This window comes from Venturia canescens, chromosome 9 (genome assembly GCF_019457755.1).
Source record: "Venturia canescens isolate UGA chromosome 9, ASM1945775v1, whole genome shotgun sequence".
NCBI classification, from domain to species: Eukaryota; Metazoa; Arthropoda; class Insecta; order Hymenoptera; family Ichneumonidae; genus Venturia; species Venturia canescens.
The window spans coordinates 14,961,053-14,988,195 of NC_057429.1; the positions used below are offsets into that span (position 1 = coordinate 14,961,053).

General features: G+C 40.1%; 1 protein-coding gene across 1 annotated transcript; it reads left to right on the forward strand.

Moving 5' to 3' along the window:
• Positions 1–169: 169 nt before the first annotated feature.
• On the forward strand, positions 170–25,471 carry Smox (Smad on X). The gene is made up of 6 exons (XM_043429513.1): positions 170–762; positions 17,097–17,305; positions 17,502–17,704; positions 18,085–18,308; positions 18,535–18,848; positions 19,030–25,471. The coding sequence occupies exons 1-6, from the start codon at positions 560–562 to the stop codon at positions 19,296–19,298; spliced, it is 1,422 nt and encodes a 473-aa protein (XP_043285448.1). The 5' UTR covers positions 170–559; the 3' UTR covers positions 19,299–25,471.
• The last annotated feature ends 1,672 nt before the right edge of the window (positions 25,472–27,143 follow it).

Here is a 27,143-nt window from a genome sequence, read left to right on the forward strand (position 1 = left end):
TCGAAGCTCAAGCCGGTAGACAAAAGCTGCAGGAGTGGGGATATATCTCGCGGGGCGAAAAGAAAAAGAGAGATTCAAGTAGGTGGGGATGAAAAAGGCTCCGAGTTCAGCCGAGTTCGACCGATCGAGTCCGAGCCGGTTATATAGAGTTATAGAGTCGAGACACAAAATGGCGGCTTTGACAAAGTTTTCGCCGCCCGTGCTCCAAGGGTTTACGCGTTTGTTTTGACGCTCCGTTGAAAACTCGAGGGTCTGTTAAATCACGACATTAAGTTTTCACCAAAGAAATTATAAATCGGATTGAATTTCGCGAAAAAAAAACAAAAACCAGTAAAAATTTTATAAGTTTTGTTCGTAATCCGCTCGGTTTTTTTGGCCATAAAGAAAGAGGGAGAGAGAGAGAGCGCAAGAGAAAAAACGTATTCGCGTGTGCGCGAGAGTTTCGGTGACTTTTTTTGCTCGTCTTTACGCTGTTATCTATATAGTATATTGTGAATTTCGTTTGTGCGATAAGTTTCGGCAGGCCCGATGCGGCCCGCGACGGTATTATCGAGCTCAAATGATGACTTCGATGCTGCCCAGCTTTAATCCGCCAATTGTCAAGCGGTTGCTGGGCTGGAAGAAGGCCGAGGGCGAGGACAAATGGAGCGAGAAGGCCGTTAAGAGCCTCGTGAAGAAGCTCAAAAAATCGGCTGGCCTCGACGAACTCGAGAAGGCCATCACGACACAGAGCTGCACCACCAAGTGCATTACCATACCAAGGTACGTTTATCCTACCGTTATATTTGCGCGCGTGACTCCGTGTTTTTCTTTTTTTCCTTCCCCCCCTCCCCCCACTTCAGTCCCCCATTATTGGTTTGCAACTTTCATTTTTTCGATGAAAAAACAAAACAACAAAAATTATCGATCTTTCATGACTCGTTTAACTTGACAGTGAATCTCGGAACGCGAAAACGCCATTAGCTAAATTCTCACGGTCGTAAATAGCACTGAAAATAAATAAAAATGTGTTGAAACTCTATTAGTCGTGTATCGTGTCAAAATGCAATTGTAACACTTTGATAGCGATCAAATTAAATTTGGCACTGCTTTTGCCTGGGTACATATATCGTCGTACGTATTTGCACGTTAGTATAGATATAGATCGTACGCGAGTTTGTATCGTTGAAATGCAACAAAATCCTTCCTCCGATTTTTCGAGCTTCACTCCGATTTCCTCTCGGCATTTATCTTTATTAAATTTTTTTTATTCCTTGCCTTGACTTCGTCAAATTCGAATAAACTCAAACATTTCTTGAATGACAAAAAAAATATTTTTTTCTCGAATTAAAGAAGCTTCAATGCTGTTTATTTATACGGTGATGCATGAAAAAAATTAATTGAATTCATTATCGACTGGAACTTTCTTTACCTATTTTTAAAATCTCCATTTACCAGTGAAGTTCGTATCATGTTTGGTCTCTTACCGTTATTACCTTTTTTATCGTTCTAATCACAATTCTTTTTGATTCAGTGTCTGAAGTCTCAACGGATACAAAATAAAAATTCGTTGAAACTGTCAACTATAAGAAAAACTTTAATCCTCGAAACTCAATGGGGTTTTTATGATTTTCAAGATTGACAAATTTGTTTGCTTTTTTTTTGTTTTGTTCTCGTAGTCTCTATAACGTGAGAAAAAAATAATTTGACAGCTGGCGAAAATTCGTCCAATATTCAATATTCATTTGAACTCCTCGGTTGAGTCTATTTCGACGTGTAAAAAAAACGCAATTTTGTTTTTTGCCATTCCACGATAATTACGATCCGGAAAGTTGATTTCTTACTAAAATAAGTTTTTAAGCAGTGACTGCGAGAAGAAGGATGGGGGGCTGGAGAAAAAGAAGGGCGAAGAAAGTCTGTGGGAAAAGATGATATCTCGATTTCGTGCTGCGTTAATCGAGTGGCTGAAAGTATAAACACTCGTGAGCTATCATTATGGCGGGCAGCGGCATGAGTCGAATAATTTTTATTCGTTCTTTTTCTCTCAAATTGAAACTTATTAAACCAAACTAAAATTCATTTATTTCACTGTTCCAACGTTCTTTATACCTATTAATAGACTTGAATAAATGGAAAAATGACAGAACCTAATCGGCCGTGTGCGCTGCCGCTCTTCCGGGGGTCTCTCGTGTTTTGATTTTGGCGAAGCGAGCCTCGCTCGCCCCTCGCCCATTGGTGTTGCGCCTAAATATGTTCCTGGCTCTCGTGTCGGCCTCTTCCTTCAAACAATGAATGCCGAATCTGTTCGACGCACAATTAAGTCTTTATAGAATTTATATTTATAGCTCGTACGTATGCCAACATTAATCTACACAGATATTCAATCAACATTTTCTCTTCGATCGAACACTACGAAGTTGCAAAAAATTATACATTTTTTCTCAGATTTAGTAATCTCCAAAATTAATGCATTTTATATATTTGACGATTGATCAGTTTCGATACAAACTATTTCTCAATGTCCAGATCAAAGGATAAAAAGACACGAAAATATGCTGAAAAGAACTTCAACTTTTCAACTTGAGCAGAAGTTTTTTAACTTATTGTTAATCGAGTGACTCGCCTGTCAAATTTTCCTAATTTATCCTCATCGCGATTCGATTTTTCCTTGTTTTTGGATAAGTCGAGAAGAAAAGGGCATAAAAAAATCCTTCGTCGCACAACACGCTTCATATCCGTTGCGTTTAGAGATTGGCGTAAAAAACGAATATAATTGAGAGCCACATAAAGGAATCTCGAATGAACTAGCTGCTGTTTAAATCTCTGGTTCATCCTGTAATTGAAACTTTATTCCCTATGCGCGTACTTACATGTGCAACAATATTACGGAGACGTCGTTCCTCTCTCTCTCTCTCGCGTCGTAAATCAAGCTTGTCGGCTATATAATTATTAATCATGCGTTTCTGCGTCCTCGATTGAAACGAGTAATCCCGAACGATCCAACACGAGAAGGGAGATAATAAAATAATAAAGTAGAATATGTAATGAGCGTATGAGCACTCGGAGCATCAGTCTACAGGAAATTTCACGCTGATTGGCTGCCAGAAAAGTTGAATTTCAAGTATTTTTCGATTGCCATTTTCCAGTCGACTTTCCTCGAAAAATTTACCGTGAAAATTCGCAAAAAATATTTTGTCTCGCCTCACAAAACTCACAAAAGGAACGCGTTGAAATCCGAAGAAAAATCGTCGAAAAAGCTTTCGTTGCTTATACTGAATAATTCAACGAAACCACCATTTGTACTCCAGCATGAAAAAATACTACCAAGTTCACCGAATTCGCCCCCAACGCGAAATCTCATTCGGTCGAAGGAATATTTTACGGGATGTAAGAAAAAATATTAAAAAGCACGCTTAAGATAGGTTTTGTAAAAAGTAAACGAGAAACGTCAATATTTATTAATGAAAATGCAATGTAAATTTTATAACTCGATTTTAAGAATCGTTTTTTTTTCTTTCTCATTTCTTTTTCAAGTGTCTCCAATCCAAATTTTTATCACATTTGTGGACTTTTATCATTTATTTTATTAAGGGGGTCATCCCCTGTGGCAGCCGGATTTTTTGGCTTTTGTTCACGATTTTTTTGCAGCGAGGAAAAAAAAGATAGACTTTTAAAACTCGGAGAGTTCATTTATTGGCGGAACTACTTCACAGGCATTTTCGTGCCTTGAGACACACTCTTTAAAATTGGGATTTTGTCTTTCGAAGCGCGAAAATCCTTCGATTTGAAATATTTCTGTGTAATTCGTTCCTCGGCTCGCCAGGGACGAACGAAATTTCGGGTTCAGCCACCGTAAGTCAGTCAGTTGAAAAAATGTATTTACAATTTCGAATAAATAATAACTCCGACGTTAATCTACAGTGAGAATATCTTGAATCAGGAAGTGTAAAACTCGAGCGAATTTAGACACCCGTAAAATACGATCCTTCGGGCACGATGGGCCTCCGTTTAAAACGGTTTTGAAAAAATGTGCAACACCCCATTCGAGAGCAGGGAACAGCGTCCCTCGCTCCACGAGCCGAGCATACACTCGAAGCGAGCTCTAAAAATTGACTAAACGAGTTCGAAAAGCGCTTCGAACATTCACAAGTACGTTGATCACTCATTTAACACGTAATACTATTATATATCGAAAAAGCCAGCGTTGCAGTCGGCCAAGCAAACTCGATACAATGTATCCAGTTGATACGTACTTGTTATAGGTGCAGTAATGCGAGTTAGTCGAATATAAAATCCGATAATTGCGAACGTTATGTAACGAAGCGTATAAACATAACGCTAACTTGCGGAGACGCTGCTGCTCGCCTCTCGCTTCTCTCACGTTGCACATAATATGAATATGCACACACGCACGCACACAGGCCACACGGTAACGCAGGCTTACGTACAGCGACGCGAAAGAAGCGTGAGCCGAAGCCAGCGCACTGGTGGCATCGTCATTAGGTACTCGCCGAAGGACGTCATCGCTGCTCAGCACGTGCAATGCGTCGCTTTATTATACTCATCGTTCTCGTGTCGTACACGACTCTCGGGCTCGGTCTCGGCCTCATCGAACATGCTTTCGTAGTAATTCCCCTTCGATCTTCAAAAATAGCTGCTCGATCGCGTGTCGAATTTTCGGACGAAGCGACCCGAGAATCAGGGGCTTGAAGGTCCTTCGAGAACCTGGGGAAGGACCGGGGGGGAGATTCCTTTTTGTCCGGGCCTGGCTGGCCCGGAGGTTGAGCCCGAAACAAAGTTCCGAGCATCGAGCATCCTGCTCTCGGTCGGTCTGATCTTCGAGGATTTGGGAGAGTTCCGAAATTTCAGGAATCGGCCCTCCCCCGAAGCCGCGCTGGGCTCGTCATTTGATTCGCTTTGTGGATCGGAGTGAGACTTGGTTTCCCTGCATGGTCGGAGTTGCTTCGAGTGGTAGGTGGACGAAGGCGACTCGATCCTTCGCCCACCGCGAGAGGGGGCGGAAAAATAGGAAGGAAAGTGGCGGCAGGCTCAAGCCGAAAGCACTTTGGTCTCGTTTATAAACGTTTTCATTGTTTCTTCGAATATACAAACACGCGCATTTAATCGACACGAAAAATATATATGCGTACGCGTCGAATTTGGTATCACGTTCCCTCAACGTGCCCGATTGTTTATCGATCTCCGGCCGAAATTCTGGTAGGTATAAGCGAGTCCAGATTCAAAGCGCGCAATTTGCAGTCCCGTCGCTCCGGCGGGAGTTCGATGGAACAACTATTTTCACTATTTCGTTGCGATAGATGCGCGGCGGTGGTGGCACGCATCGAGGAGAGCGCGTGGATCACTTTTGTGGTGTAAACTCGTACAGCTCGTCGTCGCGCGTTCTGTTTTTCGTTTGATCTCAACGGGCCTCGTGAGAGCGAGAAAACTCGTGCGAGTGAGATAAATGCGAATGGAAATAAAAGAAAACGCGAGTGGGAGCGATCGACGGGGCGATAAAAACCGAGGAAAAATTAGCTCGATTCGGGTATTTCGTCTCTTTTATTCACGATAACAGTTGAAAAGCGGAATGTCTCGGGAAGGAATCTGTTGATCGAAGCCTCGACGATGCCATTTACGGTTTTGCAGCATGACCACATGACGCTGAAGTTTCCAACGTTCGAGTCCAACGAAATGATCGAAAAAAAACTCTCCAATAATTCCAGTAATTCTCCTATTTTGTTCCCTGCCAAATTTGCGATTCTTAGTCTTTCAAGCTGCACCAACGATTCGTGAAATAAAAAATTGGTGATTTACAAACGTATTTTTCGTTCATTTCGTTGGACTCGAACGTTGGAAACTTCGCGTCGTCATGACCACTCTCATCCGATTCAATATCTTCGTTAAGGTTGACCTGTCGCAGCTAGTCAAGAGACACCCTATTATTTTGCAAACTTTAAATAACCTATAGATGATGGATTTATATATTATTTTATTTGTGTTACGAAAGCCCATAATTTTCCATGTGTTTGTCGTGATGATTTATGGAACATTATTTGTCATAAAGTTCTTTAATGTCACTCTGATTTTGCTCACATGTGGCAACGCTGTCTCGTTTGCTTACCATTTACCATCGCTTTGTGCGAGGAGGATTATGTTTGACCATGGATCGACGCAATGTTCGGCTTGGCCAGAAACATTATCTTCAAACGGATTTACTTTTCCCACAGCATTCTGTTTCTCGGATAAGAAGCAGCCTCGGTTCCACAATTCAATGAAAACGGTTTGATAGTTCACATATTCAAACCGTTCAGCGTTGTTCGAGGCTAAGCAGCGTTGCCACCGCGCTGCGCGCAGCCAGACGACGACGGGCCACGTAATTACTCGACCGAATCGAAGATTTTTATCTCAGTTATGATTTTTTTAACATTTGAGAATTTTAAAAAAACATCTAATCGAGAAAATTATTTATTCCTGGCTCAAATCTCTGTTGGAGCGCGCTCTCCGTAGGCTGTGGTGTTAAGTTTGTAAATTTTATCGATTATTTATTGTTATAACGAGTCGATGATGCGCCCGAAAATTTAGCAGGCCTTTCCCCGTGCACTTTAACTATCGAATAAAAAATATCGCGTTTGCATCTAATAATGAAGTTCGCGATAGGTCGACCTTAAAACGATGCTCGGTGACGTAAGGGAAGCGAATCGAAGAATCCCGACGTCATTCGAGGCACTTGCGCCCCTCTGGCTGTCGTTCGTAACGACGCTTAACTGTACAGAGAATGCTTTTGCGTTTCGTTACGCAAGTCTCGGGATTAATCGTCGATGGGACGAGTCGGTGCACGTCATTATTTTTGTATCGTCGAAAAATACGCGAGGCAAAAGAAAGGACGTTGAATTCGAGTCCTTTGCATATATGCATTTATGTAAAACTGGGCAAAAGCTCAATTGTGGCTCGCCGGTACGAGCGATCGGTGACTGTTTTTCGGCTAAAAACTTTACATTCGTTTTTTGCGACAACGCGTGGATGCGAGTCTCGATAAATATTTCAATTTTTCATCAAATTTCAAGAAGAAATGCGTTTCTCTGTGTCGGAGGCGATCTCCTCGGCGCTGAAAGCGGAATCAATTACGTTATAACCTTCGTGCTCGTACGCACACGACAAAAATGCTTATCAATCTTTTATCACGCGCGAGGAAACTTCTCCGGAAATATATTCACGTTTCAAAGACGTTCGGCACTGCGGGAACAGGATACGACGAAACGCGAAGCCTCTTTCATCCTCTCCGTCGCCGTGGAGCGAGTGGCTCGTTGAACAACACAAATAAAACGAGCAGGAACGAAAACACTAAAAATAGCGTTTCGTCTTTCTCTCACTCTCGAGAATGAATAAACAAAAGAAAAACTCAATTTCACGCGACTCTGAGCTTCTTCTTTCGTCAACTCTGTGCGAATTCATCGCTCACCGCATCGTCTCTTCCTGTTATCGCATCCTCACGCCCCCATTAATCTGCGCTTATCGTAGTTTTCTATTTCCCTGGCAACCGATCGCCAGGCCCACCGATCGAGCGGTGGGATCGCCGAAAATCGGGCGAGTAAAATCACGGGAAACGTAAAAAAATGATTGATCAGTCCCAGCACCCGAATTCGTTTCCATTCGCTTCGAGGAAATTCCTCGAGCAAAACGGCATCGCTAATCCGGGATGACCTTTGTCATAGAAACCCGTCGAATGGGACGTAAACACTCGCGCTGCATCGTTACGCCAGTGTGAAGAGATAAATTTCCGTCACTCCTGCGCGTGCACATGTCGCGAGCGCGATCCCCGAGTCCGCTGATGCATCAAAATGTGCTCGGTGGGCGTGCGATCGAAAGAAAGAGAGAGACGAGAGCTCGATACATGTATACGCGCGGAAAGCTCAGACGTAACGGAGAGCCGAGCTCCCGACCTACCCCAATATCAGCTCCGCGGAACTGTAAACTATAATAGGCGGGAGGGATCCCCCTCCGCCCCCGGGCCGCTCCGTCTCCGTCGCTCTTTAGACCGCGTACGAAGCGTCCTTTCAGGTGTATGCGCGCTCCGGCACGCTACTCCTCGTCTGTGTGTACATAAACGTATACGAGTTTCGGGGTAACGAGGAACGAGCTCGTGTCGCGGGGGGCTGGCCATGTTGCCAGGATCTCACGCAGGCTTGCATAAAATCGTTACACGCGTACGTGCACGTTGGTTAATTATTGTCGGGATGGAAACAGCCTGCTGGATGTGCAAACTCGAGGGTCGAACCGCGAAAAGCTCAATGCTTTTGTTCAATGAGACCTTTGAAGGAGAATCGCGAGGAAACGCGGAAAGTCTTGATTCTTAACGGGCGAAGCGCTTTCGGCGTTTTTTTGACACTCGACGCACACTCTCGAACCGCTTGCCAATGGGAGCGTGAGATGGCGAGGGGGAGAAAAGTTTTCCTGCTAAAACGTCTTGTTTTTCCTGCTAAAGCAGTCTTGTTTTTTCGCGGCTCGGTCCCGAGGGCGCTCTCGCCAGGGCGGCGGATCGTTGACCCCGTCGCCCAAAAGCAATCCTGGCTCGTCTGCAGCAGTCCTGCTCGAAAAGCGGAGCTTTTTCGGGCCCGCTCGACCGAGATCGTTCCGTAAGGGATTTTCCCGGCAATGCGAATCGTCGGATAAAACCGGATTTTAATGTGCATGCTCGATTCAGTGTCGCGCACGTAATTCACACGTATGAAAGTTGCATTCACTACGAATCAGGGGAATCAGCGAGGCGGGCATTTATTCCTGGATTATGAAAGGTTCCCTCTCAGAGAGACGTTCTCGGCTTGACGCCAATCACTTTCCACCCCGTAGACGCCGCGCGCTTTCTTTATCCTCGCTTGCTCCGCGTGCATCTCGCAACGCCTCCCGCGCAGACGACGGACCGATACTTGGATCGATTAGCGAAAAGAATGCCCCCTCGATCGCGCGAATCGTCGACCGACAGTGGAGAGAAACACGCACGGTGTAACGTCGTCGAGAGCCAAAACAAACGTCAAAATGGACCCGAAGCTCCGCCTGTCGCAGAAATCCAACGAATCATGTGCCCCGTCAGCCATGGGCTTCTCATTAATCCGTAAATCCATTATAATTTAGAGAGAACAGAGAGCTCGATATTGGACGAGGTGGTTCGTCCCTGGCCCCCCGGCGAAGGACCACCGGCAATCGATTAGTTCGATGCGACTTCACCTACGCTCAGTTTCCACATAACGGTAGAAAATTTGCTGTCCGCACCTTCTGCCGTGCTTCGTCGACATCCTCGACGTTTTCTCCGAGAGGCGAGGGTTACGTCACCGTCGTTTAACCGCCGTTGCATCTTCTCAAAGACGATAAGCAAGTGCGATCCTTGAGGAAATAAAATTTTTTTATTGTAAAAACTGAACGAAATATTTTTCACCAACGATTGATCTTCGCTGGGCTCCCTTCATTGAGGACTCATCAGTTTCAAGCGTTCAAATGTTGCCCGGAAAAGAAAATTTCATAGAGAATTTTAGTATCAACGAAACCCCTCAAATTTCTTGAAAATCTCTTTTATTCCAACAAAGCAACGCTCTCGATCCACCACCTTTTCGTTGAACCACTTGAAACGTCGCTCGATAAACCGCGGGGATTTTCAATCTCAGCTCATTTGTCTTCGTCTCGTTATCTATTTTTATGGGGCGTTTTTTTTATTCCGGAGTCTTTCCTCGTCGTGAAATTATGCGAGAGAGCCTCTTGGGAGCTCGAGAAAACTTGAGAAGTCGTCGAAGGACGTATCAATCGGCGCCTTTGCTATTTGCTCCGTACTTGTAGATCATTTATACATACTTTCAAGCGACGTACACGCACACTCGTGCACATTTCAGAATTCGTATATGCGCAAACGATCTTGTGTATATAAGATGTTATATTTTCGTATGTAATCTCGATACTCGCGCTCTCTCTCTCTCTCTCTCTCTCTCTCTCTCTCTCTCTCTCTCTGTGGCTGTATGTACAAAAATGATTGTGTACGCGCGACACACATGGACGTATTGATGATTACATACATGCGTGTGCGGATCGCTGTACAGTTTTTACTATCAAGCTAGCAGCAGCAGCAGCAGCAGCAGCAGTTCGAAAATGACTCGTTGAAACGTGAGTTCGCCAAGTCTCGTGGCGGCATTCGTCGCTGCCGATCGTCGTGATCTTTCCCTTTGAATAAGTCCCCACGTTTTTATCACTTATTTTCATTTTTCAACCTCGCTCCTTTTCACAAAGTCCTGGCTCTCATTTATTCGTCGGAGTGTAGTGCGCGAGGGAGCGAAGTCGTTGTTGTGTGAAAGGAAGCAATAAAGTGTGTTGTTTTCGGTGAGTTTTCGCCGGTTTTACGGATTTCAATACCTGCGAGACGCTCGAGACAATAACTCCTTTGCTGAGTACGTTTAAAAATGTTTTCTCTCGTGACGCTTTCCGGCCACGTTTAATCGTCGGTTTTCATTCATTTTGTTCGACAATCTTTACCCCCCGAATTCGAACGTTTCAATGAGCTTTTTCTCTCCGCGAAAAACACGTTGCAATGGTATTCGTTATCGATGTGGAAAAAAGCGAGCGATTCGCATTAAAATGCAAAATACTACTGGCACGTTTTCCCGTTGGCGTCAACTTTTTCTTTTCTCGCTCGCACTAATCCCGTTGTCCTTGTGTCTGGGGCATGCTGAGCATTTTTTAATGATCAGCCGATTATATATTATAATCCGGCTGTTGCGCACATGGGACGTTTGATGACAGTTGAGCTTTTCGTTGCGTTCCTGCGTTTACCAGTCAGTTTTGAAGAAGTGGATTTTTCGTGAGGCTCAGTTCAGTTTTGTTGCTCTCTCTCTCTCTCTCTCTCTCTCTCTTTTTTTTCTTATTTTCATGCGACATTCGACATTTCAGTGCTTCCGCAAGTGCGTTCGATCGAGGGAAAAAATTGAGCCAACTTTCTTTTTTCAATCTCTTGCGAGACTCTTTGAGGAGAGAACAAAAAACTGTTTCTCGCCTCTCCCCCGACCCAATGACACGGACAAAAAAAGCTCTCAAAGGTTCATCAACCCATGAATTCGACACGGAATGCCCCGTAACAGTGATACGCAATATACAATCAGGAAATTCAAGCCGGCTCTATAAAACCGATAGCTTATCTCATACCGGTATCGTGTCAGCGACGTTCTCGCCTTCGACATCTTATCTGCCACATGAAACGTTTTAGTACGGAAGATATTTTTGTTGTCTCCCTCTCTTTTTTTTTTTTTCTCTCGCGCGTTTGTACATTGCGAATGTTCTTGAGTGCGTCTCCGTCTGCTCGAACGCCGCACTCTTCCCATCAGCTGTTGTAATTTGTGATCATTCTTTCGGGCTACCACGAATATTATAAGCGAACGAAAAGAAAGCGTGAAAACTTGGAAATGAAAACTTGGAAGGAGCGAATGGGGAAATATTTTTCCCCATTCGCATTCCCGTCACGAGGAAAATTCTCCGCGTTCTAGGAACGTGGATCAATATTAATTTTCCAGTAGCTTATTTTTTCAACGTTTTGTTGCGGCTCTTGAAAATACTTTCGAGAGAAAACGATCCTGGCAACGACGCTGAAGTTTTCAACGTTGGAGTTCAACGAAATGAAAGAAAAAAAGATTTATAATTCATTATTTTTTTATTTCACGAATTATTGATGTGGCTTGAGAAATGACGAATTGGAAATTCGGCAGGAAACAAAATTGGAGATTTACTGGAATTATTTGAGAGTTTTTCTAGATCATTTCGTTGGGCTCCAACGTTGGAAACTTCAGTGTCATATCCTGGCAATGTTTTCGCTGCTGAAACGTTTGACTTTGATCGCGGGTGTACGCATGCGGAGCGTGTCCACCTGAAGAAGGCAAAGGATTTCGCGCGTCTTCCTTCCCCCACAGTCGACCACGAATTATCTCGGACGATAACTGACCTACCTTTTGCAGACAATTTAAAAACCGGTTTTCGCGGTTTGCCCGCCTCCCGTAAATGTTATACAGTTCCGACGAGACTCCGCGCGCGCTCCTCTCGTAAAATAAACTTTGACGAACGCGCGCGCGATCTTCGCTAAACCGTAAAATTATTCGCCTCGCCGAACCGGTCGCCAGAAACATTCACACTCTCTGCCACGTCGAATAAGTTGTTACCATCGTCACCGATCCATTCGTACTTTTATTGCTATTTTTCACAGCGATTACAACAAAAAAATTCTCTTCGTTATTTTTGACGATTTTCCATCGTTAGGAAACTCCATTCTCGACCAGAACCGAAAATGTCGAAATTCCATGTCCACTGATCACTCATTTTAAAAAAAAACGCGCGCCTTTTCTCTCGTCCCAGTCTAGCTCATGGGACGAAGCTGAAGTTTGCGAGTCCAACGAAATGAACGAAAAAAAGATTGGTAATTCAGCAATTTTTTATTTCACGAATTGTTGAGTGTAAGTTGAAAAGCTACGAATTGCTAAATCAGCAGGGAACAAAATTGGATATTTAGTTGAATTATTCAGCGTCATCTCCATCGTCAAATTCGTAACTGTTTTTATTTTTGCTTAATGACTCCATTAATGATAAAATCGATAAATTAATAAATTCGTGATGATTGGCCAATTGATCGTTCAAACAATTTGCTCGATTAATCGAAACGGCGACACGAGTGTTCAGCTTCCTGCGAAAATAATACGAAAATAAAAATGATGCTGAGCGTTGCGTAACGCGATGATAACGGCATTTTCATAACGCGAGGCTCGAGCACATCGAATTTTCACATAACCCGTCGAACCACACTGGAAAATAAAATTCGCCAGAGGATTTATTTAGCAGACTCAATCGAGTGTGTGAAAATGCAGGAAATATTTCATTCATTAAAACGTTTATTTGGTTAGAGGGCATCGTGCAGTGTAGTACGTTGCGGTTATTGAGCGATATTCTCGATGAACAATACGGCGCGCGGGTATCGTCCCCGTTGAAAATTGGCCAACCGAAAGTTTACGGACGATTCAGAACGCGCTCATTCCCGGGTGGAGTTGCTGCTCGCTCCGTCGAACAAATCGGATAAAATAACCGAGAATACGACGACCATCGAAATCGAGAGGCTCCCACCCGAGTGTATCACTGTATTACACTATTCTTTGCTGTACCTGCATGCGTGTGTCTGTGAGCTTCCGTTTCGATTCTCATCGTCCTCGGCTGCATGGGATCGCCTGTCACAAACAGGATTCAATTATATTTATATGCTTCAGGATCAGCGAAAGCTTACTCGCAAATTTACACTGGCAGCTCTGTTTTTCAATACAAACAAATATGAGCTGCTGAACGACGTGTTTATTCGGTGTCAGATTTTCGGGAGCAGTTCGCCTCGTTACTGCTCTATTTCGCGCGATTTTTATCGAATGCCTAGAAAATGCGTCATCGACGCGGATGAGATTCGATCGATTTGTTCAATTTTTTTAAACGAATAAGTCGTTAGGTACAATCGAGTTAGAACTATAATTTCAATCGACCTGCTCGTATCCGCACGACGTGAATATAACCAGAGTGCATATTTTTTTATTTGAAATCGGTGCTGCTCCCTCGCGCTTGAAAAGGTCTCGGGACGAGCGCTCCATGCACTCTCGAATGGCACATAATTCATGGAAATGTCTATGTAAATGAATAGTTGAAATACGGAATCGGGACTGGACGAAAATGCTGGAAACCGTGCGCTTCGCACAGTTGTTTTTAGATGCTTCGTGTACCGGCGCGAGACCACTTTCGATGAATATTACATCGAGCCGGTCGGACGAAGTTAAAAACTCCACTGAATCAGACCTGCCGGAGAGTCTCTCGATTCGACATCAACGGACAATCTTTGCACGTATTTTCGCGGATAATATCGATTATTCGATTCACGTTATAAAACAATCAGGATTTATGAATCCCCTCGCTCGTCAGATCGATTCGAAGCCGACCAATGAGACGAAAAAATGACGAAAGAAAAATACTATTACCGATTCAAAAAAGACAGACACTCGTTTGATTCGTATTGAAACGACCAAAGGTCTGTTTGTAAACATTACGACAAAGGCAGGCGCTCGAACGATGCTTTCACCCGCTCTTCAACTCCCCGAACGTTTGGACGACGATCGCGGCGCACATTTTTTTCCATCCGCGCAACGAATAATTGCAAAATTTCATTCTGCATTTTACCGGTTTATCAAAACTGTGAAATTTGTGACATTGCATCCAACGAATTAGCAACTTCGTATAGGATCGAATAAAAAGACATTGGTTTTCATAAAGAGTGTTAGCGTCGATTTACATAACCTCAAAATTTTAGCTTCGATCAGAAGTGAGATCTGTGAAACGCTTGCGAATAAAGTTCCAAAAACTTTGAGATTTCGCGTTCAAATATGAATCTGTTTAACGAGAAATTGATAAAATGTAGAATGGCGTTTAAAAATAAAATCGTGCGAGGTTTGATACACAAAAAAATGTTGTTCTACGGTGAATCGGGGGTCGCCTTCGCGTCTCATTTTGGGCCAATTCACTCGTGTTCGCGTTTTTTTTAAGCTTCAATGAAATATTTTCCACAGTTGTAAAAGAAACAATAAAAACAGGGAAGAAAGCTTCCCAGTGAATGTTTTACCGAGTGAACTTTAGCACCTTGAGACTTCGGAGAACGAGTTTTTCGATGTGCCGAAAAGATGAGAGGAAAAGTTGATGGTTTTCTACACGCGGTTGGCTTCGATGTTACGGCCATTTGGCAAATGCTGGTCGAAGAAGGATTTCCGTGAGTCATGAGCGTTATATAGGTCGTAAATTATGTCACAAGGATTGAGAGTAATCGGAGATTGAATGTGTTATGGCTGGATGCGCGAACGACGCCCGAGCTGAATTGGCCCGTCGTCTTTTTCTTCGTGTTGTACCGAGCAAAATCTACCGATATAAGTGTATATACATATATTTATATCTTTACGAGTTCATTGCTGTTGAGAAAAACGACGAAATTGACTCAATTTCACTTGTCGAGTGATCCGAGATACGCCCTTACAGGTTTTCCTGAATAATATCAAACAAAATATAATTATATACGTGCGCATGAATTACATAAATTCTCGTGTATACTTTATGATATCCTCCGGCCGATAACTCTTCATCGTTTTTTTTCAATCGTCTTTATTTTTCTTTATTTTTCTGAAGCGCCCTCTCCCCGTGTGTACGTGTTGATGATATCACGAGCTCGATCTCTCTGTCTCTCATTGACTCACTCAAGATGTTTTCTGTTTATAAGAAACACACCGAAATCGTTTTGCCGCCGCCCCGGCCATCATCGACGTCTTTCCATATTGGCCTCCTTTGTTCCATTGTTCGGAACTTGGGGAGCCTACGAGCAACGTTCTATTTGAGATTATGATAAATAAGGGGTCTCCAAAATATTCGAATCTCCGAGAGCTTCGTTGGGATGAATTTGTATTCGCGGTTGATAACTTTTAAAAAATCGAATTTAATTAGACTTGCCTGCTTTTGATGGCTTCTGTTTGTTAAATCGTGCACTTGCGAGCACGATATTAATGACGTGTTGAAGCTTTTATTGGGAATTTTATATTTACTTGATTTTTATTTTAATTCGGTTTATGCTTCGGTCAAACTTTGAATGTGTTTTTTTAAAAATGTTTTCGCACCTCCAATTCTATTGAATAATTACTAATACTCTGAAATTACTTGGGGCCTGTCGTGTGCGAAGGAATGGAAGACTCGCTCGAGAAAAATGAATTTCCCGGTGTCGTTACCAGACACTTAATTTCGAAGCACGTTTTAGCGAATTCACGTCCACGAGGCGTTCGCGATGAAAAGCGCTTTTGCCTTTCGCCCAGTATACTCGAGGGCGGGCTATTAACGGGCTGACGTTTCATTGAAGTTACCATAGAATTATTCCTCGAAGTGGCCAAGATTTTTAACGAGATTCTTCGCACCCACGTGATACAAATTTCACGTTTTTTCCTCGACATCTCTGTACCAGCACGGAACTCTTTCTTCGAAGTTTCTATTTGACTATTTTTTATTCAGCGTTGATCGTTGACTCATGTCCCGAGTTGTCCGTTGACCTCGACCGTCCGGCTATGTGTATTTTAATTTATGGCCAACCGTTTAGATATCGTTTAGAATTTCCTCCTTTTTTTTTTAATCTCTTCGCTCAAGCCGGATTATTATGTTTGTTCGAATTAATACCCGGGGGAGTTTCGCCGCAGTGTCGAATTATGTTTCGGCTTCGAGCACATGTATTAATGTCTTTGCGAAATTTTTATTGCACAACGCTCCCCGCCCGTTTTAGCCGTTGATAAAATGGTGAAGGAAGGAACGTCGCGGAGGGAATGAAACTGTTTGAATAGTTCATTCACTTCCACGAAATATTCTTTTTAATTTATTCCATTAATTCGAGCTCGCTTTCGTAATAAACTTTCATTTTCCTTTCATGTTCTATTCAGTCACACCGATGGCCTCAGATATTCGAGTGATTCTCTCTCTTCGACGTATAAATATCCGGGGAAACTTTTTTCTCGATATAACCCGAGCAAAAACGCGTCGCGATACTTCGCCGATATTTTTCTGCCCTTCCGAAAATTTGTTGTTATCATTTTGTCTCCGTCGATCGGCTCGATTGCGGGAGTACAACAAAAGCTCGACAGTTTGACGTCTGAAGCTTCAACCCAATTACCCAATCCTTCGAAACGTCGATCGGTGGAGTCGGAATAGAAAAAAATAAAATAAAAAAAATAAAAAAAAACAGAGCGAATCACAATTTTTTGTATTCCGAATTCTCGTTTATTCTCGGCCCGAATTCTCAACGGAACATCGATGCACATGCCAGCTTTTTTCGTTCAAGGCCGGCTTATTATTTTCTCTTCATTCGAATACCAAAACTCCAGAATCGAATGTCAATGTGACGAGAAAACTCGTTGGTTCGGCAAATACCCCTTTTTGTATCGCAAATTTTTCAACTCTAAAAATGTTTTTTTTTTTTTTTTTTTTTTTCATAATTCATCAAAAATTCTTCATTTTGTTTAAAACGCTTTCGTTTTTATTTTTTCATAATTCATCAACAGACCAAGCCCCGGGGGTGTGGGCGATAACGGGGTCCAGGGTGTTCGAGGCAAAGGGCTGCCTCACGTGATCTATTGTCGTCTGTGGCGTTGGCCGGATCTCCAATCTCATCACGAGCTAAGAGCTATCGAACACTGCGAGTACGCCTTTACCCAGAAACGCGACGAGGTCTGCGTCAATCCTTATCACTATCAGCGAATACAAACGCCAGGTGAGAGGATGGAAAAAAATCATTCAATCGTAATAGTAGACCGAGGAAAATTTTTTGGAAAAAGCGTCATTGAAACAGACACAATGAGAAAGAAAGAAAAATCGTAGAATTTATTATTTGAGTAAAAATGCTCGCCATTTTTATTTTCTCAGACACTTTTTTTCATGCTGCTCATAATCTTTCGTTTTCTTTGCAGTTTTACCGGCTATCCTGGTACCGAGGCACAATCTATCTGGCGACGAATCCGTATTATACAATACTTCCCTCGAAGAGCTTAGCGTAAGTGTGCCCGAGAACACGAGCTTCCACGCAACGTTGAACCATCAACACAATAATCAACAGGGGCTAGCCCAGTCCCCGCAACAGCAACAACCAAATAATCCGTACCAAGGAATGCAGGTTTGTTCCTCCTTTTTCCTGCACTTTGAGCGAAGTCATCATTTGCATCTCGGTCGTTGAGCTTTTGTAAATCAGATTTTCTCAATTCCATTTCTTCATTCAGCACTTTTACACTGAATTCGTAGCAATCACGATTTTCCGGCCTTTCGGGATTGAAACAACGTTTCAATTTATTTGCTTCTGGTTGAGGTTCTCTCAAACATTTCTCAAACCAATTTTTTTTATAAGCTCTTTCGCCAATTTTTTTTATTTTTTTTTTTTTTCGTATTTTTTCGTCCTTTTGTTGAAATTTCAATGAAACGAAATAACAGTTTGAGGTTACGAATGTGTTACTGTAATTTGTCTTCAATCGAATTGATTTCGGATATTATTTTTTGCAGAGTATGCAGGCAACGAGTCCGGCGAGTGTCGGGAGCCTCGGTAGTGTTCAGGGTTCGCCACATCCTGCACCAGGATCTATGGATCCACCAGCAGACACACCACCACCAGGTTACATAAGCGAAGACGGTGATAACATGGATCACAACGATAACATGTCACTTTCGCGTCTCTCACCTAGTCCCGTAGACGCTCAACCGGTCATGTACTGCGAACCAGCGTTCTGGTAATGAACTATAAAATAAGTGCATTCGACACTTTGTTCTATGATGATTCATCAACAAACACAGTTTTCGCTGTAGATTTAATTTTTTTAATTATCGAGAATATAGAAATCGGAATTTGTTCACGAATTTCATACGCTCTGAAGAACTTGATTGCATTTTTTTTTTTTTTTTTTTTTTTTTTTTTTAAATATTTTGGCTTCTGAAAATATTCTTTGTTCTTTGCAGGTGTTCCATAAGCTATTACGAACTCAACACAAGAGTCGGAGAAACGTTCCACGCCTCGCAACCAAGCATAACTGTCGATGGCTTCACGGATCCAAGTAACTCCGAGCGTTTCTGTCTCGGTCTTCTATCCAATGTCAATCGAAACACCGTTGTCGAACAGACGAGACGACACATCGGTAAAGGCGTTAGACTCTATTACATCGGTGGGGAAGTATTCGCGGAATGTCTCTCCGATTCTAGCATATTTGTTCAGAGCCCGAATTGCAATCAACGCTATGGTTGGCATCCCGCTACAGTCTGCAAAATACCACCAGGTAAATCCTCACTTCAAACTTTTATTTTAGCATTTTTATTTCAAAGGATGCTGCTGCATCTTCGAATGAATGAAATATCCGGATTTGAGAATTATTATTTATAACTTGGAAGTAATTTGTTTGTTAACATTGAAAAGTGAAGAAAATTTTTTCTGATGACGTCTCGATTTTGTATTCACAGCTTGTAATTTGAAGATCTTCAATAACCAGGAATTTGCAGCGCTGCTATCGCAATCAGTTTCACAAGGTTTCGAAGCGGTTTATCAATTAACCAGAATGTGCACTATACGAATGAGTTTTGTAAAAGGTTGGGGTGCGGAGTATCGTCGTCAGACGGTGACTTCGACACCGTGTTGGATCGAATTGCATTTAAACGGGCCGTTGCAATGGCTCGATCGAGTTTTAACGCAAATGGGTTCACCCCGTTTACCCTGTTCCTCGATGTCTTAAGTCGACTTTTAAAAATAATTAACAACGAGACGGAAAAGCGTCTCCGAATAACGCGAATGATTAATAGAAAACTGAAACACAATCGAAGCTAAAAAGAAAAAGGAAAAACGACAAAAGTAAGGATGAGGAAATGGAGGGATAATCGATAGAATGATCATTGTAAGTTGAGAAGAACCGACACCAAGAACGAGGAAAAAAACGATCTGCTACTGCTGGACGGGACAATTGTTCGTATTTCTCGCATTAAGACGTTCAAAATCCATGTGAATGTCCGTAGTAATATCGATACATGTTGATCTAGATCGCGAAATTTCATGAGAATTTAAGGAATCAGAGGAATAAGAGTGAAACTTAAAATGTAATGTTTAAAAAGACGAGACAAGAGCTGGGTGATAGTGAGAGAAAAGAAGTGTTCAAAATTCGGATAATAGAGGAAAAACGAAAGAAAAATTTTGCCATTACGATGGTACTTTGCTGGTCTCACAACAGTCATGTCGTTAATTGCCAACGAGAAGGCGTTTTAGGGTTAGGAAAGTTTTAGGATGACGCGTGAAACGTGACACATCCAAGGGAAAAGAAAAGGGCTAAATCAATCGTTGTAGAAGACGTTTTTCATTCTCAAAAGTAATCAATTACACGCGGAACGTTTTACGAAACGTTGGTCTAGGCGCTCGATCCGACGGACGAAAAAGTAACCCAAAAATCTTGGGAAATCAGAAACTACGATGTTTTCGATCAATCAACGACGATAAAAAACTAATTAATGTATACGTACACGAACCTATGTATCTGTGTCGATATTTCGGTGAGGCAACCACGATTATCATGACTTATCATACTACGCCAAAAAAGAAAAAAATTGAACAATATCTTAAGCAGTACATAAGATATTTGCTGCCTTGTAACGGAATTAAAATAATTTGAAGAATATTCAACACCTGCGGTCTCGGTCCGAATTTTAATCTAATCGGGATATTGAGATTTAATGAAAATTTGAAAAAATCAGTTTTTTTTTAAATTCTATTCAAACCGTTTCGCAGTAACATTCTGTCATTATGAATCGATATTCGCAATAAATGATAGATATCCGATTTTTTCTTGTTTCAATCAAATCGCGAAATTGACTTTCTTCAAATAAAATTTTTGCCTGGTAACGAAAATGTAAAAATTTCTCAATATTATATACATATTGATGTGTATATATGTTTGTGTACATGTAAGAGTTACAAGAAATGTCGAGTGTTAGTGACGATTGAAAAAAAAAAAAAATTAGCATACATACTCGTTATTGCTTTGATTTTTTAATGAAAAACTGTCGAAAATTATTCGCGATTACGTTTTGAAATGATGATTTTTTTTTTGCAAAAATTGTTTCTCCAGTATTTTTCAACGGTCGTATTCGACTGGTCTGGCACCATTCAGAGTTGAAATGAGAAAATGACGAAAATTCTCTTTTATTTCTAACAGATTGGAATTGTTGTTTATTTTCTTGAACTTTTTGTTGATTTCAACTTCTTCCTGCGAGAAAAGTTGTTTTTTTGTGTGTTTTGTTGTTGATTAATGTATTTAAAATCGCAATTGCGATTCTCTTTTTTTCTTGTTTACCAGAAATTTGAGTTGGACCAAACGAAGATGAATTTCATTAGTTCACGAAACCGTCGAGTGTATTTCAAACCCACGAATGGCTATTGTGAAGGTTTGTCTTCTTTTTCAACAGACGAAAGAATATGAGATGAAATTTGGAGTATGTAAATATTTGTTGAATGCGCCAAAAGTGAGAAAAAAGAGGGGAAACCGAACAAAGGGCGTATCGTAATAAGTTTTTTTCGAAACATTGAAATGAAAAAAGAAAGTTATCGTGTCACTGCACAAATCGGTTTCCTATTTTGCAAGGGCTTCAATGTCTGAGAGTGTGAGAAATCGCGCTGTCAATTACATATTGACGGTGAAAAATCAAATTGGATCGACGGTATTGAATTTATTGATCGAGAATGAGAAAATCGGTTAACTTTGATTTAACGATGAGACCAACGAAAGACAAAAATGAAAAATGTAACAGAAAAGATGAAAAAAACACAAAAATCTGCTTCCTACAAAGGAGAAGATGTGAACAGAATTATCGCTACGTATTAAGGTGTCTTATCTTAACTAATCGCTACTCTTACTAAGATTTAGAGAACGAACGAGAGAAAAAGAGAAAAAAAACCGTAACTTCTCACAAAATGATGAAGATGCTGCGCGAAAACAATTTTTGCGAAGAAGATGAAAAAAAAAAACACAGAATATCTTATATACTAATATCAACGTAAGAAAAAAGCAACTATATAAATATATATTATATATACAAAAAATATTATATATGTTGTCGGTTGTGCGAGGCGTTCGCAACGAGACGCGTTATATTTCGTAATCGATCTAGTAAACCGTCACAGGGCTAAGTTTCGAGAACGATATTTGTGGAAATAACGAGAAAATGCCAACCTATAAAATCTGAATGAGAATATAATTTTCGTACGTCGGACGTGACGCTAGAGATATGTGTTGATAACAAATCGAGAATGATTATCGAGCGCAGACTTTTGAGTTAAGAAAATTGGGCGTAAACATTTAAAAATGTTAGAATCTTTTGATTATTCCCCATGAAAAGAGGTTTGGTACACGAATTGAGTTTTAAACGAGCGTTTTTTTCATTTCATTATTTTAGAATTGAGACTATTTTGGATGAACGAAAATTGAAATAAGTACTAAGAAGCGATATCAAACGTTTTAGTGTACGCCAAGAGAGAAAAAAATATTCTGTAAGTGATAAGTGGGCGAGCAGTTTCAAGAAGAAATTGGAAATTTTAAAACAAAGATGAAAAAAAATATATATATTTTTTTTCATTTTGAAATGTATGTATAAATTATATTCAGATTATTGCAAAATTCTTTACGATTTAAAGAGCTCCTTGACGAAGGGCGGATTTTCACCAATTCGAGACAATTTTTCCTCGTCAGAGATATTTCTATTTTTATTACCAAAATTTTTTATAATTATACTTTCAAATTTTAGCGTTGCTCCAAGTCGACTGTGAAACAGAAAAATATGCAAAATGCGGGGAAATAAATAAGTAAGGAAAAAGAGAAAAAAATTATTAACCGTTAGCGATCGATTATCTTATGAAGAAAACAAATGTAACGAATTGTATTTGGCGAGACACAACTGAGTGTATAATTAGGATGAGAGTGTGTAGAAGATTTTGCGAATAGCTTGTACACGCAGTGTACACCTTTTCGGGTTTTGAATGAACGTATTATCAAATCTTCGTATATTTTCTTTTTTTTTTAAATATTTTTATTATTTTGACGGAATTTGAATTGTATATTCGCGTGTTGTAAGAAAAGGAAACGAGGACTCGGCGAGATACGAAAACGTTGTACTTCAACGTTGCAGATGCTACGTTACGAATATAATTCATACACTGTGTGTGTACACTCATTTCAGCTTGTCACACCGACTAAACGAATAATTGAGAAGAAAAAATGAAATGAAAATAAAATAAACAAAAAAATACTGAAGTAATAAGAGAAGAAGAAAAGAATTAAAAGGGTAATAAAAACACGAACGAAATGTGACGAAGTTGAGAGAGAGAAAGAGAGAGAAAGAGGGAAAGGGAGAGAGGGAGGAAGAAGTGTAATATTTTGCTACTGAACTTAGAGTTTTTAAGTCCATAGGTTTTTATCAATGAAAAGAAAAAAAAACAAAAAAATAAAAAATAAATACAAACGAGAAGAAGAAGAAGTAACCGAAAAATAAATAAGACGAGCGATCCAATATTACATAATACATTTCTACGATATTAAGTTTATATAACTTGTATATTGATATTACAAATTTTTCTTTTTCTACGAAGAATTTTCGTTATCTTTTTTTTTTAGTGATGTGTGGCTCGGCAACCCTCGATTGTCAATCGTTTTAATAAAACGACACGTTTTTTTTTTGTTAACTTTATTTTGGTTTCTTTTTATTTTTAATCGATATGCTTGTAATTTCGTCGAGAGAGGGCACGAGTCGTTAATTGCTCTTTAATCGTTGTTCTATTTTGGGATTCTTCTTGATAATACCATTAATCAGCACGAAATATCAAATAAATACATTGAAAAATAATCACATTAAAAATATCTGGACAAATCTAAATTGAATAATATCTGGTACGAGTAAAAACATTCCATATTGTATGCGTATGCTTCACGCGCTTCCAGTCTCCTCCCAATTATCACGAACAATGATTCATGCGATACACGACTCGTAACGTCAAAATGAGCAAAATTGACTACGATGAGATAAAAGAAAGCTTCAGAACGAACGTTTTTTGTATCGTTTTTTCATGGTGGCCATGAGCGAAGCTTTTTTTTCAAAAATGTGTTTTTTTCCCGGTTGGATTCGAAAAGATTTTTTCGTCTAGCGAATTTAACTTGCAAAGCTTTTGGCGGAATATCCGATCTCAAACAGCCTCGTGAAACCATTTTTTTCATCGAACACAAATATATCTGAAAAATGATTTTTTTTTTTTAATTTTGGCTTTATTAGGTGCAAGCTGGATTGAAATACGAACGAGGAGGAACGATTGTGGAAAATTCGACAAAGTGTTTAATAGTGAAATTAGACGCGCTGGCCACGTTTTTTTTCGACAATTAACTGACGAAGGAGATCGAGGTGTCTATCAATACAATTGTCTTTTGTGGTTTTATGAAAAAAAAAACGAGAAAAATGAAAGAGAGGAAAAATCGTTTGCTACACGGTAATTCGTCATTCGTGTCAACCAATTTGATTTTAGCATCGATAATGTGTATGTCAAAATATTTTATAAGGAAATAGATGTAAGCGAAGAGGCTCGGGGGGGCCTCCTTGCAAATTCTGGGTCTGTTCATTGAGGGAACTGAAAAGTAAAAGGTCCCAATTCGATCTTCGCCACTTGAATCTGTCGTCTTATTTGGGTTTGTTCTTTTTTTTCTCAAATTTTTGTCAAACACGATTGCGAGCGTAAAAATAAAAATCATTTGATAAAAGTGTTGAACCATGGAATTGACGACTCACTTGCGTGTAGACTGCCATTTTAGAGTAGTGAGAAAGAACAGGATGAAACAAGAAAATGAATAAAATGACCAGAGTGTGGATCGTGAAAATGCGGTAGCGATTTAAATAAAAACAAAAACAAACAAATTGCACGCGTTGCTGAAAAATGAAAAGAACATGCTGTGATAGCCACGTAACTGCTTCGACGAAGATATACATTTTTATTTGCAAAAATTTCAATCATTCTTCTATTTTTTTGAGTTGAAACAACCTTGTGAAACGCCACAAACTCTCGACGCTCATCAGTAACAAAAGGATAAATAAAATCGAAGTCTTGTTTTTTGAGGTCCGTTACGAGTAGCCAAAAAAATGATATATATCGACGAGATTCTCTTAAATCATATTGAAAATCAAATACAAAAAAAAATGTAGAATTCAACGTTTTTATAATAAACTAAATCTTTGAAAAATTGTACTTGTTTTTTTTTTTTTTTTTTTTTTTTTTCATTTTAACCAGTTTCAATTTTTTTGCTGGACTCAGTGTTGAAAAATCTTCCTTGTAAATTGGCAAAAGTTTTGTTGAAACTAAATAACTCTAGAAAAATTTACTTCTTTTACAAGTGACTTTGATTTATCTTTGAAACGAATTGCTCAGTGAGCACGATACGCTTCATTTTTCCATTTCTTTTCTCCGTGCATTCAATGTCCCTTCGACGCACATTACGAGATCGAATTTTGTTCGTGCAATGGCAAAAAAAACTTATACAAAGTTTCGTGTCCGGAACATACGTTCGACGGAAAAAATGTGTTTAACACAAAAAATTTTAAAAAATTAAAAAAAAAACGATCCGAACGTGTTCCTCTATCATCGTTGTATAAAGAGCGGCAAAATGGAAAGACTTGGCACCACTTGTTTGTTCGAAGAACGAGGATGAATAGATTAATCTAGGCCAGGCGTGAGAAAGAATAGTCTGAAGAGAGAGAGAGAGAGGAGGAAAAAAGAGTAAAAGAAGCGAAGAACCGAGAAACGATACGATAAGAAATCAATGCGTGTGAGACTGTATCATAGTTATAAATAAATGTATATGTTAAGGAATAACATTTTCGTCATCCTCTACGAATGTCATGAATTATTTCAATCCTTCTAATTGAAAACTTCGAATCCCCCCTTCCCTGCTGCTACATCTACATTGTTTTCGTCTCTGTCGAAATTTTTCGTTGCTCAACATTTTTCTGCAATCCTATAATATTTATTTACAATTGTTTTGGAAAGACTTTGCGATATTTTAAAATTTTAGGCTTCACGGTTGTCACTATCTCATTTCACGTCGTTTCTGAATAAATTTCAACATTTTATCCCTTGGTAGAACTACCCCGGATACGTATCACTCGAGATTGGCGATTTCCCCTCACTTGTGAAGCTGAGCTGGTCGCCATTTGTAGAGGTTTTTAGTTGGACGTGTATTACTACACATTTTTGAGAAAAGATAAAAATTCTTCAATTCTTCAAGGCCAAAAAAACGTCATAAAATTCCTTTTGAAGGGTTCAAACTGATGATTTCACAAAACAAAATTGGCCAGTAGGAATAGGGTGAAATAACAAGACCAGATATTTTCATAAGCGACTGCATGTTGAAGAGAAAAAAAGGCAGTTTACAGCAATACTTTTGAGATGTGATAGAATTACAACACTAAGTATAACACGAGAATATCATAAGAACGTGATCCTAAGTTGTAGTTTATGACCTACAAGACATTTAGTGGGTAGAAATAAACGACGATTGTTCTATTAATTGAATGGTGTCAATTGCGACGAAGTATCGAACGGTTTCTCGGTGATAGGAGAAACGAGTATAAAAAACATGGGCTTTTTGTTCGATTTTAACAAATTCTTTCAAACTGTCATTGCACTGAGAGTTACAGTTTGATGACTTTTCTCGCAATCGATCAGATTTATCTTTCATTCCTCGGAGAATGTTCGTGTGTCAATTGAAATCGTGCAATTATGACATAAGAAAAAATCTAACTATAATTCTAATGTTTGTATCACGATTTTATAACATATTTATCTTTCTAAGGTAACGCTTGCTAACGAAAAACATAAGGATTATTCGACGTGCTGTACCGGTGCTGAATTTGACATTACTGAAGCTCGGATATTGGGATGCGCAATTTGTTTCTCTTACGCGTGAGCGCATTTACCATGGACAGTCAATTTATCGTTTTTATTAAGTTATACACGTAGATATTCTAAAAACGCCATGATATTATTTTGTAACGAAGATAAGATGGTTTTTTTGGCCAAGTATGATTTTTCACAACTGTTGACGAATCTGAATCTTTGTTATTCGTTCATGCTATAAAGTATTTTCGAAGATTCAATCTCGTTTAGTCAATAATTAAATTTATACTCAAAGCATTTTGCCACAATTTATGTATTTTTTGTTTCTAATAGAAAATTCATTTTGTTAAACAAAAATTCACGAATATTTGCCGAAACGATTTCCTACGATTTAACAAATCGTGAAAAATGATACGTGACAAGCAAAGCCAATGACTTTTTGACCTCGCTGATTCATGCCTATAACTTTTCATGCTTTCTTGTTATAATCGTTTAATGTAGTCGACGGAGACGCTTTTGCGGCATTTGGGACAACATTTGCTTGAGCGAAAACATGCTCACGGATAAACCGACTGTCGCCAGAAGCACTGCTGAACGCGTTGTGATCAGATCCGAACTACTTCTGCGGTATAGATGTGTACCGGTGTTCTGAAATCCATAAATCCAT

Excerpts from the sequence above, each read along its gene's own strand:
- Smox (XM_043429513.1), top strand. The coding sequence starts at position 560 with ATGATGACTTCGATGCTGCCCAGCTTTAATCCGCCAATTGTCAAGCGG. Across the intron at positions 763-17,096 it reads AAGTGCATTACCATACCAAG|ACCAAGCCCCGGGGGTGTGG; the intron begins GTACGTTTATCC and ends ATTCATCAACAG. Across the intron at positions 17,306-17,501 it reads TCAGCGAATACAAACGCCAG|TTTTACCGGCTATCCTGGTA; the intron begins GTGAGAGGATGG and ends TTTTCTTTGCAG.